Raw genomic sequence first — 16,528 nt, forward strand, 5'->3', positions numbered from 1 at the left:
TAATGCTTGTTTAGAAAAGAGAATCTCAGAAACTGATAATGTTCTGCATGAATCGGAATATGAAGGTATGCATCCTGCAAGTCTATTGTGGACATATAATGTCCTCGCTGAACAAAAGGCAGAATAGTCCTTATAGTCACCATCTTGAAAGTTGGTACTCTTACATAACGATTCAAAATTTTCAGATCCAGAACTGGTCTGAATAAATTTTCCTTTTTTGGGACAATGAATAGATTTGAATAAAATGCCAAACTTTGTTCCTGAAAAAGAACTGACATGATTACCCCTGAAGACTCGAGGTCTGAAACACACTTCAGGAACGCCTGAGCTTTTACTGGATTTGCTGGGATACGTCAGAGAAAAAATCTTCTCACAGGAGGTCTTACTCTGAAACCTATTTGATACCCTTGAGAGACAATGCTCTGAAACCATTGATTTTGGACAGATTTTATCCAAATATCCTTGAAAAACCTTAATCTGCCCCCTACCAGCTAGGCTGGAATGAGGGCCACACCTTCATGCGGACTTAGGGGCTGACTTTGGTTTCCTAAATGGCTTGGATTTATTCCAATTTGAGGAAGGCTTCCAATTGGAAGCAGATTCCTTGGGGGGAGGATTGAGTTTTTGTTCCTTATTCTGACGAAAGGAACGAAAACGGTTAGAAGCCTTAGATTTACCCTTAGGTTTTTTATCCTGAGGCAGAAAAACTCCCTTTCCCCCAGTGACAGTTGAAATAATAGAATCCAACTGAGAACCAAATAAATTATTACCTTGGAAAGAAAGAGATAGTAATCTAGATTTAGATGTCATATTAGCATTCCAAGATTTAAGCCACAAAGCTCTTCTAGCTAATATAGCTAAAGACATGGATCTAACATCAATTTTGATAATATCAAAAATCGCATCACAAATAAAATGATTAGCATATTGCAGTAAGCAAATAATTCTAGATAAGTCAGAATCCAATTCCTGTTGCGCTAAATTCTCCAACCAGAAAGTTGATGCAGCCGCAACATCAGCCAAAGAAATTGCAGGTCTGAGAAGATGACCTGAATATAAATAGGCCTTCCATAGATAAGATTCAAGCTTCCTATCTAAAGGATCCTTAAAGGAAGTACTCTCTTCCATAGGAATAGTGGTAAGTTTAGCAAGAGTAGAAATAGCCCCATCAACTTTGGGGATTTTTTCCCAAAACTCTATAGATTTTGCTGGTAAAGGATACAATTTTTTAAAACTTGAAGAAGGAATAAAAGAAGTACCTGGCTTATTCCATTCCTTAGAAATCATATCAGAAATAGCTTTAGGAATAGGAAAAACCCATGGAGAAACCACAGGAGGTTTAAAAACAGCATTTAAACGTTTATTAGACTGAACATCAAGAGGACTGGTTACCTCAATATCCAAAGTAATTAACACTTCTTTTAATAAAAAACGCATATACTCTATTTTAAATAAATAAGTAAATTTGTCAGTGTCAATGTCTGAGGAAGGATCTTCTGTATCAGATAGATCCTCATCAGAAGAGGATACATTATTATGTTGTTGGTCATTTGAAATTTCATCAACTGAATGAGAAGTTTTAAAAGACATTTTATGTTTATTAGAAGGTGGAAATGCAGACAAAGCCTTCAGGATAGAATCAGAAACAAATTCTTTAAAATTTACAGGTATATCATGCACATTAGAAGTTGAAGGAACTGCAATTGGCAATGTACTATTACTGATGGATACACTATCTGCATGTAAGTTTATCATGACAACTGTTACAAATGACATTCGGCGAAATAATTTCTACAATTTTACAACAAATGCACTTAGCTTTGGTAGAACCGATGTCAGGCAGCAATGTTCCAGCAGAAACTTCTGAGGCAGGATCAGATTGAGACATCTTGCAAAATGTAAGAGAAAAAACAACATGTAAAGCAAAATGATCTATTTCCTTATATGACAGTTTCAGGAATGGGGAAAAATGCAAATAGCATAGCCCTCTGATAGAGAAAAAGGCAAGAGGCAAAAGCAATGGGGCAATAAATAATGAAAAAAAGTTTGGCGACAAGAATGACGCACAACGTAACTGAAAATTTTTTTGGCGCCAACCATGTCCGGAAATGACACACTCGTGTCACTAACGACGCAACCCTCTGTGAACCCCTGCGTCAATTACGACGCCAGAAATGACGAACTTGCGTCAACGGACGTGCCTTTCGCGCCAAGAATGATGCAATAAAGAGTAGCATTTAGCGCACCCATGAGCCTAAGTCAGCCCGCAATTTGAAGCAAGTAGTCAATTGAAAAAAAGAATAAAACCCAGGTAAGAAAAATATTTCTCAATATTAACTTCCCCAAATATGAAACTGACAATCTGCAAAAGGAAATACATGAACCTGACTCATGGCAAATATAAGTACAATACATATATTTAGAACTTTATATAAATGCATAAAGTGCCAAACCATAGCTGGGGTGTCTTAAGTAATAAAAAACATACTTACCAAAAGACACCTATCAACATATAGCAGATAGCCAAACCAGTACTGAAACAGTTATCAGTAGAGGTAATGGTATATGAGAGTATATCGTCAATCTGAAAAGGGAGGTAGGAGATGAATCTCTACGACCGATAACAGAGAACCTATGAAAAAGACCCCCGTTAGGAAAATCATTGCATTCAATAGGTAATACTCTCCACGTCCCTCTGACATTCGCTTTACTCTGAGAGGAATCGGGCTTCAAAATGCTGAGAAGCGCATATCAACGTAGAAATCTTAACACAAACTTACTTCACCACCTTCATATGAGGCAAAGTTTGTAAAACTGAATTCTGGGTGTGGTGAGGGTGTATTTATAGGCATTTTGAGGTTTGGGAAACTTTGCCCCTCCTGGTAGGATTGTATATCCCATGCGTCACTAGCTCATGGACTCTTGCCAATTACATGAAAGAAAGTTAATTTAAAGGGACATAGACGTGGAAAAAAAGAAAAGAAAACTACAGTACGTGTGGTTTAAAGTCTGCATCAGAGTAGCAATGCACTACTGGGATCTAGCTAAACACATCTGGTGAGCCAATGACAAGAGGCATGTGTGTGCAGCCACCAATCAACAGTTATCTCCTAGTACTGCATTGCTGCTCCTGAGCCTACCTGGCTATTATTTCAAAAATAGATAGCAAGAGAAGAAAATAAATTTGACAATAGAAGTAAATTGCTTGCTCTGTTTAGACTTTCATGTCCCTTAAAGGGACACTGAACCCAATTTTTTTCTTTCGGGATTCAGATAGAGCATGACATTTTAAGCAACTTTCTAATTTACTATTATCAAATTTTCTTCATTCTCTTGATATCTTTATTTGAAATGCAAGAATGTAAGTTTAGATTCCAGCCCATTTTTGGTGAACAACCTGGGTTGTTCTTGCTGATTGGTGGATAAATTCATCTACCAATAAAAAAGTGCTATCCAGAGTTCTGAACCAAAAAAAAAGCTTAGATGCCTTATTTTTCAAATAAAGATAGAAAGAGAATGCAATAGAATATAGAAAGAAAAATTGATAATAGGAGTAAATTAGAAAGTTGCTTAAAATTGCATGCTCTATCTGAATCACAAAAGAAAAAATTTGGGTTCTGTGTCCCTTTAATTAATGCTCAGGTGCTACAAACATTGCACTTTCTGAGCAGGGAATCAGCTGGTGATCCAGTCAAAAGTCACACAACCTACAAATCACTGTCTGTGCTCTGCTTGGGAACTGCACTACGTGTGACACCTAAGCAGGACTTTACCTATGTGTTTAACTTCTTTGTTTCATGAAATATTATGAAAAGTAAGAAACTAAATAAATAAAAAAGCTATTTATGATCCTTTACATAAAGTTTTAACCCTGTGTCTCCTTTCCTTGTGTTGTTGAACTGGGTGAAAACAATTTTAATTTTTTTTTTTTTTTTTTTAAATACTGTATAAATGGAAGTTTGCATAAGAACATAAGTATAAGCTGGAGAGTGTTCAACCCTAACATTTTTAAAGGCCACATAGAGAGTCTATCAAACGAATACAATGTGTTTTTCCCACCAGTTGTTGGTTGTAAAGGGAAATTAAAAGCAGATTATTAACTTGTTTTATCCAAGAATGATCTAAGCTTTTATAAAATATACTTTTAACTTTATTTGAACAAGCTCAGTAAAATATTGAAAATGATTAAGCTGCCATATGTAATATAAAATAAACAAAACATCATTACTGGAAGATTTTTTTTGTCTAAAACTCATTAAAGAGATAGGGAACTGGATATACACATCCAAGGCTTGTATCATGCAGCCAATGAATTGCGGGGCCCTAGATGATATGGAACACTATGGCTAGATTACAGGTGGAGCACTAATTTCTCACGTGATAAATAACCAGCTATTACAAGTGGCTGGTTATTGCTACCACGATCTTGCCGTAGCAATTACCGCTCAGAAAAACAGAGATCAGATCTCTGGTTATTTTTCCAAAAGTGCCCCAATTGGCCCCAAATTTAAGAGTATTGTTGTTGTTGTTTTTTTAAAAAATGTAGCTTTTTAAAAAAAATAACCGCACAAAGCAGTTTTTAGGGGTTAAAGTTGGCGGGTGTGAGGTGTTAGAAAAAAATGGCACTGAAAAGTGCCTTTACATTGTGGTCTATGGGGACTGTGTTATTCCTGTAAATATATATGTATATGCTTATAGAAATATATATTTATGTGTTAATATGTGAATATACATATATATATATGTATATATTCATGCCCCCATTGCTGCGCTAGGTTCTCATGTCGTGACTCATGGCATAAGAACAAGGCTCCCATTGGAGCCTATGGAAGCGTGCTCCATTGAGTGCAAAGCTTTTATGCAATGCTAACGCGAGCTCAAGTTTGCATTGCGCTGGACTTAAAATACCAGCGCTTAATTGCGTGTGCTGGTATTATGAATAGAGCGCAAAAATCGAGCTAGTGTAAGTGCAATTTTGCACTCCACTCATAACCTAGCCAAATGTAGGGATTAGTTGATTTGCGGTTTTAGGCCCTGATAATAAAAACAACATCAGACCCATGAAAAATTGCCTTTTTTGTTTTGCCAGTTTCGCAATCAGCGAGTTTGGCGATATTTTAAAAGAAAGTGGCCTGACCCTTTCTGTTCTGACAAATGAGATGTGTTTATAAAGAACAAAAATAAATAAATGTATTAAACCTATAGGAGCTGTGGGGATGTGGGTATTAGACTTGTACAGTGCCCAAAAAAAATGGTTAAAATATTTAAAACAAATATTCGGTAAAATTCTTTTTCCCTGAATATTCAATGGCTGCACTATTCAGTATTTGTTTCATTTTAAAATAAAAAATACTGAACATTCCTAGAACATTTACATTTATTTTTGTTAAACAAATGTAAATCTTCTAAAGCTGCAAAGTTCACCTGTAGCGTTATATCTTTACCGTGCTCGAGAGCTACGCTTACCCAGTCCTCTTCTTCCCAGACCCCCTGCTGCGTTAATAGGAGGCCTAGCATGGCTTCTGGCAGGGACTGTCCTAGAGTACCTTCTCCTTTAGCTCAGGCCCTGGGAGGCGTCCAGCTAAACCTCCTATTTGTACACCCAGGGCTATGGGAAGAGGACCGGTTTATGCAGCTATCCAGCATGTTAGGGTTAATATTTAACCCCTTAATGGTAATTTAAAGAAAACAAATGAATACTGTTGAATGTTGTCATTCATTTGGATATGTGTTTAGTTAAACCTAAATGTTTTATCTATATGCATTTTATTGTATAATGCTATGATATGTATTTTAAGTCTTGTGATTTTAAAAAAGGGTTTTGTTTTTTTGTGTCTTTTGTTCTTTTTTTTAGGAAGAAAATTTTGTGTTTGTGATAATAATATGTCAATATGTGTCATACAAGACAGTAGCCACAACTTGCTAGTTTTACTTTGGTTAAACTAGAAAGTTGCTGCTACTGTTTTCTATGCCATATTAATATTACAAACATGAAGCCTTCTTCCTAAAAAAAGAACAAAAACACGCAAAAAGGAAATAAAAGCTTTTTAAAATCACGACAAGAATTAAAATACATATTATTGCATTATACAATGAAATACATATAGATAAAACATTGTATATACATGTATAATATACCCACATCCCCACAGTTAACCTAAGACACCCTAGAATAAAAAGAAGAAAATACTTTTAGAAAAATAGGCCCTTAATTTAAAAAAAAAAAAATCTCCCAAAAAACCCTATCCTAATGCAGCAGAATGATAAAAATAATCACACACAAAATACAGAATTAAACAAATAATTATACTTTATTATCATTATAATAGCTACGTTTTCCTACCAACTGCTATTCTGTGTTTTGAAAGTAACACATTGTTCCTTTAAAATGTGCCACTAAGCAGTTTGACTGCAAATTAATAAAAATATAGATTTCCTTGCTCCCCACCCCAGTCAGATGGAGGAGATGAAAGTTCAGAGTCCAGGATTCTTAGGGCTCGATGATTGAAAGCTCTCTGGGCTGGCGAAATTACTAAAGAATGCTCGCCAGTCCTTCTATTTCCCTGGTGGAATGATCTAAAGCCACTTTTTACTCTGAAAACAGGGTGTCTCGCTAAGGGGCGTGTACTGCATTTTCATGTGAAATGTGCACAACAAAATTCGTATTTTAAACATGATACAAAACAAATATTTGAACCATTCACACAAAAATAAGCAGGAAAAGAATGCATTGTTAAGGTGCATCAAAAACCGTAACAAAATTATTCACCAAAAATCGTACGTTAAAAAAAGTTAAAATTGTATGTTATTTACACAGGAATAAATCAAAATAAATATGCATAGTGTAAATCGTAATTATATTACACTGGCTGTGCGAAAATCACACAGAAATTTGAACTTATAAATACAAAATGCAAAGCGTAATTGTTGTTTTTTCGTAAAATGGACTGAACATGGGCGTAACATGGGCGTTCCATGGGCGTATATGAAAATGTCTCTCTAATCCCAGTGTAATTCAATAAAGATTTTCTCACTGTAGATATCACAGTTTTTTCTCGCCAACTAAAAGGTTGTGAGCTTTTCTCAAAACACTCAAAATAATTATAACCCTAATAGATAAACACATATATACGAAAATATAGGCGAATATAAGATGCTCAATGCAGAAAGCAGCATAATGTGAGTTATATTGGCTGCAGGATTTTAATTTTAATGTGCTCCCCCTGCTCCCTGCTAACTTCGCTCTAAGGAACGAAGTGTCCCTATCCGGCGAGCTCTAATACTTTTAATAGGAGCCATTTTGCCACTCGCAGGGGCTGCCCCTCTTTAACTATCATTCCACCGGGGCAGCCTTGCGAGAGTCAGCGAGAAAAAGTGGCTTTGAGCAGGCGAAGTTTATATCATCGAGCCCTTAGTCTTCTCCCAGAAAAATATAGTATCCTAGAGAGAAATTAACTAATCACCTCTTGTCAGTCTTTCTCTATAGGTCCTCTAGGGCTCCCAAACCTATCTGTTGAATTAAAGAACATAGACCTGTATTTAATGGAAGTATTCTAAATTAGAAACAATTTCTGTTTGAGAGGTGTTAAAGGCTGTAGCTAATTACTTTTATTTTTAATTACTAATTGCTAATTACTTTTGCAATTGCTAATTTGGAAACTAGAGACTAATGCATGAATATACTTGCAGTTTTTGTATGTCCTATTTGTCATTATGGAGAAGCCCAGCTTTGGAGCACCAGATAAGCTACTGGTTAGAGATGAGCAAATTTGGAAAGCATCATTCCAAAGTATATACATACCAAGGCATTGCCATCATAAATCCAAATGAGTACCTACTGCCTCACAATATCATCAACACAGAGGGGAGTTAGCTTTAAAGATCTTTGAAAATTGTGGAAAATTATATCAATGCAACAAAACCTTTTAATATAACTCATATTGCTTCACTATATGGCAGACATGATATACTTTAAAGCTAGCTGTCTCTCATGTCCATTCTTACATGAGAGGGAATCCAGATTAACGCTTGTAAAACAAAACCAGTAGGTAGTTTCCTACATCTATAGTTTTCTCTATATTACCACAAAGCTGAGATCTAAGATAACATGGCTGGATTATAATAGCCAACACCCCTGAATGAATTGGTTATTAAAGAATAGTAAGCAAAGTGTGTTGTCTCTTAACTCAGCAAACATAAGAGAAAAGAAAACTTTGAAATTTTAGTAGTAAGAGTCTACAAATGGAGATGAGAAGACATTGAAGGTAATAAGTTAAGGCTAAAAAAAGTATCATTAGAACAGCTATACACCTCATACAAGACAATTCAGGGAAAGCCCATTTTTTGATGGCTGCCCTCAATGAATGAAGTAATCGTGAATGAGAAATTTGTTGAGATAATTTGGGTTTAGTCATGGGACAAAAATACTATTGTGTTCAACACAAAGCACATAGTCATAATTACAATAATTAACTTTGTAAACTTTGTAAAAACTTGTTTTGACAAATTATGATATTAGAGAAAAAAAGAATTGGTAATAATGTCCGTGGATAATTGTGATATTCTCTACAAAGAGGTCTTCCTTTCAAGGGTATTATGCAACATAATGCCTAATAAATATCCAGATGCTACCTTAATGCAACTGATGAGGTCTCCATAAGCAGAACAAACAGAAGAAGGGATAGTGGTATCCCTGTTATGTACCATTAAAAATTGAGTATGCAGAAGAACCAAGAACAAGCTAAAGCTGTTTACGATGGGGCTGAGAATGTACATCCATAATCATTTTGGCAAAGGGACATATGATATTTAAGTTTAGAAGAAATGACTTTTTCAGCCTTATTAACTTTGGTATAAAATATTTGTTCGATTTCAAATAATAGCTTTTGGTTTTCCCAGGCCTGAAGATCCCCTTAAGAGATTCAATATTATTATTTAGTTTGAGAAACAGTGATGCCTTATTAGCCGGAATCACTGTACATAATTTAATCTGAACAGTCTCCAAAGAGAGGAGAAAATGCAGGAACCACTATGGACACTTAAGCTTACATTTATTTGAAAATAATAAGGGGATTGTGATTGTTCTATGTACAGGCCCCGATTGCAGAAGAAGAAACTTAATAAGACCCACTACCTTTAGCAGAACAAATAAAACATTAAGGGCCAGATTACGTGTGAAGCTTAAAGGTTTGCTTTTGCGAGCACAATATTTGCGTTCACTAGTAATACTAGTGCATGTAATTGTGCCCTGGTATTTGAAGGGACTGGCAATGCGAACGCGACGTTCGATAGGCTCTAATGATAGTCTCGTTCTCATGCCGTGAGACATTGCATGAGAACTTAGTGCAGCAAAGAGGCTAAGTCGTGCAGCAGATTTAAATTTAAATATATAAATATATATAAAGACACTAGCGATTTTCTGAGTAAAATCAGAAGTTTGACTGACCTACCAGAGGATATCATTTTGACTACTTGGGATGTAAGTAGCCTGTATACTATAATCCCCCATGCTGATGGTTTAAACAGTGTCTGGTCTTCTCTGATGCGGTCAGCCAAATACTCTGATAGACAAATTAACTTCTTTATGGAGTTATTAGGACTAGTGTTAACTCACAATTATTTTTCTTTTGATGACAGATTCTTTCTGCAGTTACGGGTACCTCAATGGGTTCAAATGTTGCTCCTGCCTATGCCTGCCTTTACATGGATCAATTGGAGGAACAAGTGATATATATTGATCCTGAGTTTCATAAGTGTTTGGCTTGGTGGCTATATAGATGATCTGTTTATCATTTGGCAGGGCGACATGGAATCCATTGAGGCACTCCGTTTAAGAATAGAAAATAAGGTGCCAGCAGTAAAATTTACTGCTAATTATCATACTGAGAGTGTGGCTTTCCTAGACACTGTTGTTATGCTGCTGGGAACCATTTTGAGACAGACATTTTTAGAAAGCCTACTGACAAGAATACTTTATTGTCCCATCAAAGCCATCACCCGCCAAGAGTTTTTAAGAGTGTACCAAAATCTCAATTGCTTAGAGTGAAGAGGATAGTCTCAGACCCCTTAACCTGTTCATTGCGCTTAGATGAGATGCGCAAGAGGTTTCAAGAAAGAGGTTGTTCTTGTGGGGAATTAGAGTCTATCAATCTTCAACCTAGGCAAAATGGAGATGTGACTAAGAAATTGGCCTTTGTTTCTAATTTTAGTAATATGAGTGTCAAATTACATAAAGTGATTTGTAAGAATTGGTTTATGTTAAGGGATTCTATGCCTGAAAATAGGGAGTTTAAATTTCCACCTTTTTCGTCTTTTAGAAAGGGTAATTCTATTGGTAAGCAATTAGTCAGGGCTAAGGTAAAGTCCATGAAAAATGTACAAAGGGTTTTTCGACCTATTGAGAATGGGACTTTTCCCTGTCTTAACTGCTCTCATTGCAATAGCATTATTAAGGGTAACACAATAAGTCATCCCTATTCAGGAAAAGTCTTTCATATTAAGGGCCATTTTACTTGTAAATCATCCTGTGTGGTGTATGCTCTTAAGTGTCCGTATGGACTATTATATGTCGGTGAGACGACACAGAGTGTTAAGGAGCGACTCACCCAACATAAGTCTACTATTAGGAACTCCAAAATGAGACACCTTCCTGTCCCCTTTCATTTTTTTGAGAGGGGACACCAGGTGAATCAGTTGAGATTTATGGTGCTTGACTCTGTTTCAAAAAGCTCTATTGGCTTTGACAGGGAAAGGATGTTGCTAAAAAAAGAAGCTATGTGGATACATAGACTTATCACACTACATCCTAGAGGGCTTAATAGAGAATATCATTTGGCTGGTCTGTTTTAATACTCTTCAGGTTAGAGAGAGAGGATAAGTAACAATAATAAAGAAATAATAAAAAAACAAAAAACAAAATAAGAAATATTAATAACAAAACAATAAATATCTCAAATGTATGAAATATGTATGGTATGCGTCTAAAGGATTAGCAGAGAGTGAGAGATTATCTTATTGTTTAGAATCTATTGGAAGTTATAACTCATATGCATACATAGCATGAGAAGATGTGATTTGTCATGCTTAAATATCAGACTATAAATGAGATTGATTGTTAGTGTTATGAATTGAATATTGCACAAGGGGTGTGTTTTCTTCTTTAATGATGTCATAATTGTTAATTGGGGGTGGGTCTATTTGGCTATATAAGATGTACATTTGGCATTTGTTTGTATTGAGCCTGAGGAGGGGGTAATTTACCCCAAAACGTTGCTCTGTATGTGCTGCTGCCTACAGTAAAGAAATCTTGATTCAAATTGATTCCTGAGTTGTCTGCCTAATTTCTTGATATATACACATATTAACACATACGTATATATGTATATATTCATAAACGCATATAATTAGTATTACAGGGAACACACAGTCCCCATAGACCGCAATGTAAAGGCACTTTTCAGTGCTGGTTTCTTTCTAACACCCCACACCTGACAACTTTAAACCCCTTTAAAAATACAATTGGGGGATATTTTGAAAATTAACTGAAGGTCTGACCTCTGGTTAATTTTTGGAGCTCTAATTGCTACCACAAGCTTGCGGAAGCAACAACCAGCCACTTTTGCTTGTTATATATTGCGCGCCCATAAATGCGCGATTTTGCCTGTTTACCGGAGGGCGATAAATTAGAGATTTTTCCAAATTATGTATTACAATTCACATAAAAGTATGTTCATTATATATAAAAACATGACTTGTTAATTAAACAATATTTGTAATAGATTTAAAATATCCTCTTTTTAGTGCAACTATAAAAATGACTTGTATGTCAATTTAATGTAAGCAATTTTATGATCTATATATTTGCAGCTTATACTTATTTACTCTAACTTTTCAGTACAAAAATTGCAACACATTTTATTTAAATTTATTAACATGATTTTCAGTTTATATTTTTTATTGTTGTCAAGGCAATTTATTTCAGTATGTTCACTATGCTTTATTTGTTTTCCTATAGGAGACAAGTTTATAAAATGTTAGTCAGTTTATATCCTAATTCTGCATGCAAGCAGTACTTAGACGCTTTTCAACAGCTGGAGAAGCACTGTGGGTTCAGAGAAGAAAATATACCACAGCTTCAGGATGTGTCATGTTTTTTAAAAGGTAAGAGGTTGAGGACAACAATAATGTACGCCAATAATTATTTAATAATTGCTAAAAAGCTGCACTGCATAGTTTATGCAATCAACATAAACTATGGCCTTGCTTTCCAACAGAATTGGTTCCCAAGTTTCTCGAGTGAACACAATGCTATATGGTTTTGTTTGTTAAAAGTAGGCAGCCACAAACAAGTTTTCAACTGGGAAGCTCCAGAAAGGACTTTCCGTGTGCTAAGTAGCTCTTTTTGAAAAAGAAACTGTGAGTTCTCCCAAAACTAACTAATATAAAAGCCCATTCACACCTCTTAGGGTTATGGGGTCTATTCAAGTTAGCCCTTTGTTCCCTGTGCAAGGAAAATACTCATTTACATGTGTGTTATTATCCTCTGATTGCCATCGAATCTATTCTCAAAATTCATTAACCACATGAATGCGATAGGTACATTGGCATGATGGGCATACCTCTATAGTGACTTCAGGACAACAACATCTATAAATGGGGTGTTTTGATCTTTAACAGTCGATTAAAAGTCACACTCAAATTCACAAGAGTACATTTCAAAGTACCTGCACCTACAGTTTTGAACTCACGGTCATGAACGTTAGTTCCAGTTTATTAGTTCAATAATGTAGACGTAAGCACTTTGAAAGGCACTGTCGTAAACGTGGATGATGCATGGAACTCTGTCCCCTATAAAAACCCAGTCACAAAGATGCAATCTTGCTTTAGGGTTTCCTAGGCAGATAAGGTCCTCTGCATAGAAACCAGTAATCACCATCTTGTTTACAGTTCACACCAAAATAGAAATGGTGCTTGAACAAACAATCCCCTAGATTACAAGTGTTGGGCTAACTGCAGTGCAAGTGCGATATGGTTTTTACTTAGGCTCCCTCGAGCGTCTTTAGCCTCTTTAGCCTCACCAGTCATTATGTTAATAAATATTATTTAATACCATCCTTGTTTACTGTATACAGCCTGTTCAATAGGGATTTTTTGAACATGAACAGGATAATAGACTGTTTGCAAATAGCCATGAAATAGTGTTAAATATGTCCAAAATTCCCTTTCAAAGACTTATCAAGTGCCTAGAGGTGCCAAATTTGAATAGTGAAAAGTGTGTTTGAAAAGTGATTTGAAAATGTATTGTGATTGCCAAGAACTTTTAAGCCCTATTGAAGAAATAGGGCTTTTATCAAGAAACCTGAAAACCTGTTTGCGAAAGTGGGCAAAAGATGAAAATCTGTTATTTTGATCGCACTGAATCAAAAAGTAGCCTTTTTTGTTTCTATATTTATTTATTCACATTTTAGTTACAATGTTTGATTTAAATGGAGTTAAAGGACCATCTATGGCAAAAATGACATTTAATTTGTAAGGTAATTTTTCCATTACTGACCCTAGCCTATTATGCTTTTGATCACAATCTATTGGCCAAGGCCTTCTCAGCATCTTCCTCTAAACGAAGAAGACATTTTTCAATTCACAATAGTGTGTTTTCGGCTATTTTCCACGCCCACAATCGTGTTTTGAGATCTTTGCTAAAATCCCTATTTTTACTATAGGGCCTACAATTCTATGATCACAATCCATTTTCTAGACACCTTTTCATGAGCAGTTTTGACTTTTTAAATTTGACACCTCAAGACACTTGATAAAGCACAGGAATGGAATTTTGGATATCTTTGCAAGTATACTTAAAAACAGTCTATTATATTGCACGTGTGCAGCACACTTTAAAATGGTCACAAGATACATTGTAGAGGTGAATTTGCATACATGGTATTGATTAATTAAAGCTTTATTCATCACTAGTGTATAGTCCATCTACAGTGACCAGGGCACACATTTATATAACTTCATATACATATGTACTGAAATATATGCTAAGTATGTATGTGGTATCCTGTACAGTTAAGAGTGGAGTAATCTCATTCTGTGAATGTTTTAAGTCACAAAGGGCATACTGGGCACGATTGCTCCATCACTATTTTGTCACTTACTATATTTCACAAGTATTTCTTTTAACAATATTCATATTTAATAATTGTAAAAACACAATTTCCAGTCTGGCTTGATATTAAAACAAGATGGAGACTACACGGTTTTTATTAGAAGAACTTATGGAATCTTCTTATACCAGATTTTATCAATACTGAAATTGTACATTGTGAAACCACCTCCTCACAAACATGCTACATATATAGAAGATATTAAAAAAAATTGAACCTTTGTGACTGGGTTTTTACAGGGGACTCGCCTTCATGCACACTAAGTATAAACACGGTCACAACAGTGCATTTAAAAGTACTTGCGCCTACATTATTTACTCCTTTACACCTAGGATTGCACCTTCATGAACATGAGAACAATAGCATAGGCCTTATAAAAACCTGGTCACAAAGGCCCAATCTCATTTGAATATCTTCTGTACTTTTAAAAATAACATAAGTGCTAATAGAAACTGTAGTCTTCATCTGCATTTACAAACAATAAAGATAATATTGTAAAATGCAATACTTGTCAAACATGAAAAGTGACAATATAACCGTTGATCAATCAGATGGTTAAGCATTGGTGAGGATAGAATCAGATTGCAATAGGTTAATCTTGCACATCTAAACGAGAATTTCCCTTCCACAGTGAACAAAGGGGTTAATTCAAAAGACCCCTTAAGAGGTGTGAAAGGGCCATTGTATTTGTCCGTTTGGGTGGTCTCCCAGTTTCCATCCCAAAAACAGGTACTTAACACACAGAAATGCATTTTCTGTTGAAAAGACATTTTCGGCTACAAGTTTTTAATGCAATGATCTCTTTTGTATTGCGATCACTCAAAAAAAAAAAATGATGGGCAAGCAAAAAAAAATTTTTTGGAGTAAATTGCTGATCTTTGATCGACCCTTATTTGTTTAACCTATTTTTTTATTTTATAGGTTTTGCTACAAAGCTAATGATACGTGGTCAATGACTTATAATTGGTGTTAAACTATTTACATTTTATATTTTACACTGTCTTATGCAGATAGAACTGGGTTTACCCTTAGACCAGCAGCAGGTCTGCTTTCTGCTCGGGATTTCCTTGCATGTCTTGCTTTCCGAGTATTTCCAAGCACACAGTATATAAGACACCCCTCATCAGCCATGCACTCACCAGAACCGTGAGTAAAACGTTTTGCTAATCAAGAAAAATATACATAAAGTACAAGATTACAAGTGGAGAATAAAAATATTAGCACTTTTATGCCCTAACATTCATTGAATGCAATAATTAGCACTTCTATTTTTGGTGTTAGTAATCCAAAGCGATAACATCTGCATGTTGGATAATGGGATTGCCTTAAATCCCTCACATAACAGTCTTCTATGGTGAACCACAGTAAAATTCATGCTGGATATTACTTGGGCACTAAGTCAATGAAGCACTAAGCTGATGGTACGCAAGTAGTGGAGTTGGTCATGTAATTCTATGCTATACTATTAAATATAATAATGATTTATTTGCTTCTGGTCTTAAAAAGCACTACATTTTAGAGCAGTATTTTGGATTGCGCTTGAGCACAACACAACTCACTCACAGGGCACTAATAGCGCTCCCTGTGCTATCTACTAAAAGTACAGAGTTCTTTAAAAACGTTTCCTGTTAAGATGCTTTCATAAAAATATATAACCATACAATTGTAATATCAAATTGTACAGTATTCTTTCCTCAAGGCCCCACAAAAGATAATGCACCCTGCTCTCCACTTGTAATCTACCTCAAAGTGCACAAACATCAGTCAATTTTGTAAAATGAAGTTGCAAGTTTATTTGCCTATCATGTAAAGGGCAGGTGAAGAAATAATCTCTGCTATTATTTTTTTTTTTTTTTCTTTCTTTCCATCATTTCTTTGTTTTTGCTTTTTCATGGATGGACTGGGAGTAAAAAGCAGCCCTGGAAAATTTTAGACCAGCCCTATTTTCTGTTGACTAATGTGCACACCCCATTCTTCTCAAAGGAGATAACTGGGATACTCCTTCCCCCAATATTTTATATCAGAATTATATTATATTAGTTTGTATAAAAAGTGCCAGATTGTGGTTATATAAATTCCCTACAACCCAATTGCATCCATTAATCACCCACGTTAAATTGCAGCTTTCCATCACTACTGCTGCAGCCCACCGGGAAATCTCCTGGTTTCCTGGTAGGCCAATCTGGCTTAGTTCCCTTGTTTATTGTAAATTATGTTCCTGACAGAGTGAGTTTTAAGCACATTTCACCAGTGTACAGCTAGAGAAATAAGTCAGTGAGACCTTCAGGTTTAAAGGGATAGTCTACCAAAGAATTGTTATTGTTTTAAAAGATAGATAATCCCTTTATATTACCCATTCCCCA

General features: G+C 35.4%; 1 protein-coding gene across 1 annotated transcript in view; it reads left to right on the forward strand.

The window, feature by feature from the left end:
* LOC128664421 (tyrosine 3-monooxygenase-like) overlaps positions 1–16,528 on the forward strand; it is a 97,788-nt gene that overhangs the window by 21,398 nt on the left and 59,862 nt on the right. The window contains 2 exon segments of the mRNA XM_053719252.1: positions 12,014–12,159; positions 15,176–15,311. Of these exon segments, the coding sequence (XP_053575227.1) occupies positions 12,014–12,159; positions 15,176–15,311 (282 nt within the window).

The sequence above is a fragment of the Bombina bombina genome, chromosome 6 (assembly GCF_027579735.1).
Source record: "Bombina bombina isolate aBomBom1 chromosome 6, aBomBom1.pri, whole genome shotgun sequence".
Lineage (NCBI taxonomy): Eukaryota > Metazoa > Chordata > Amphibia > Anura > Bombinatoridae > Bombina > Bombina bombina.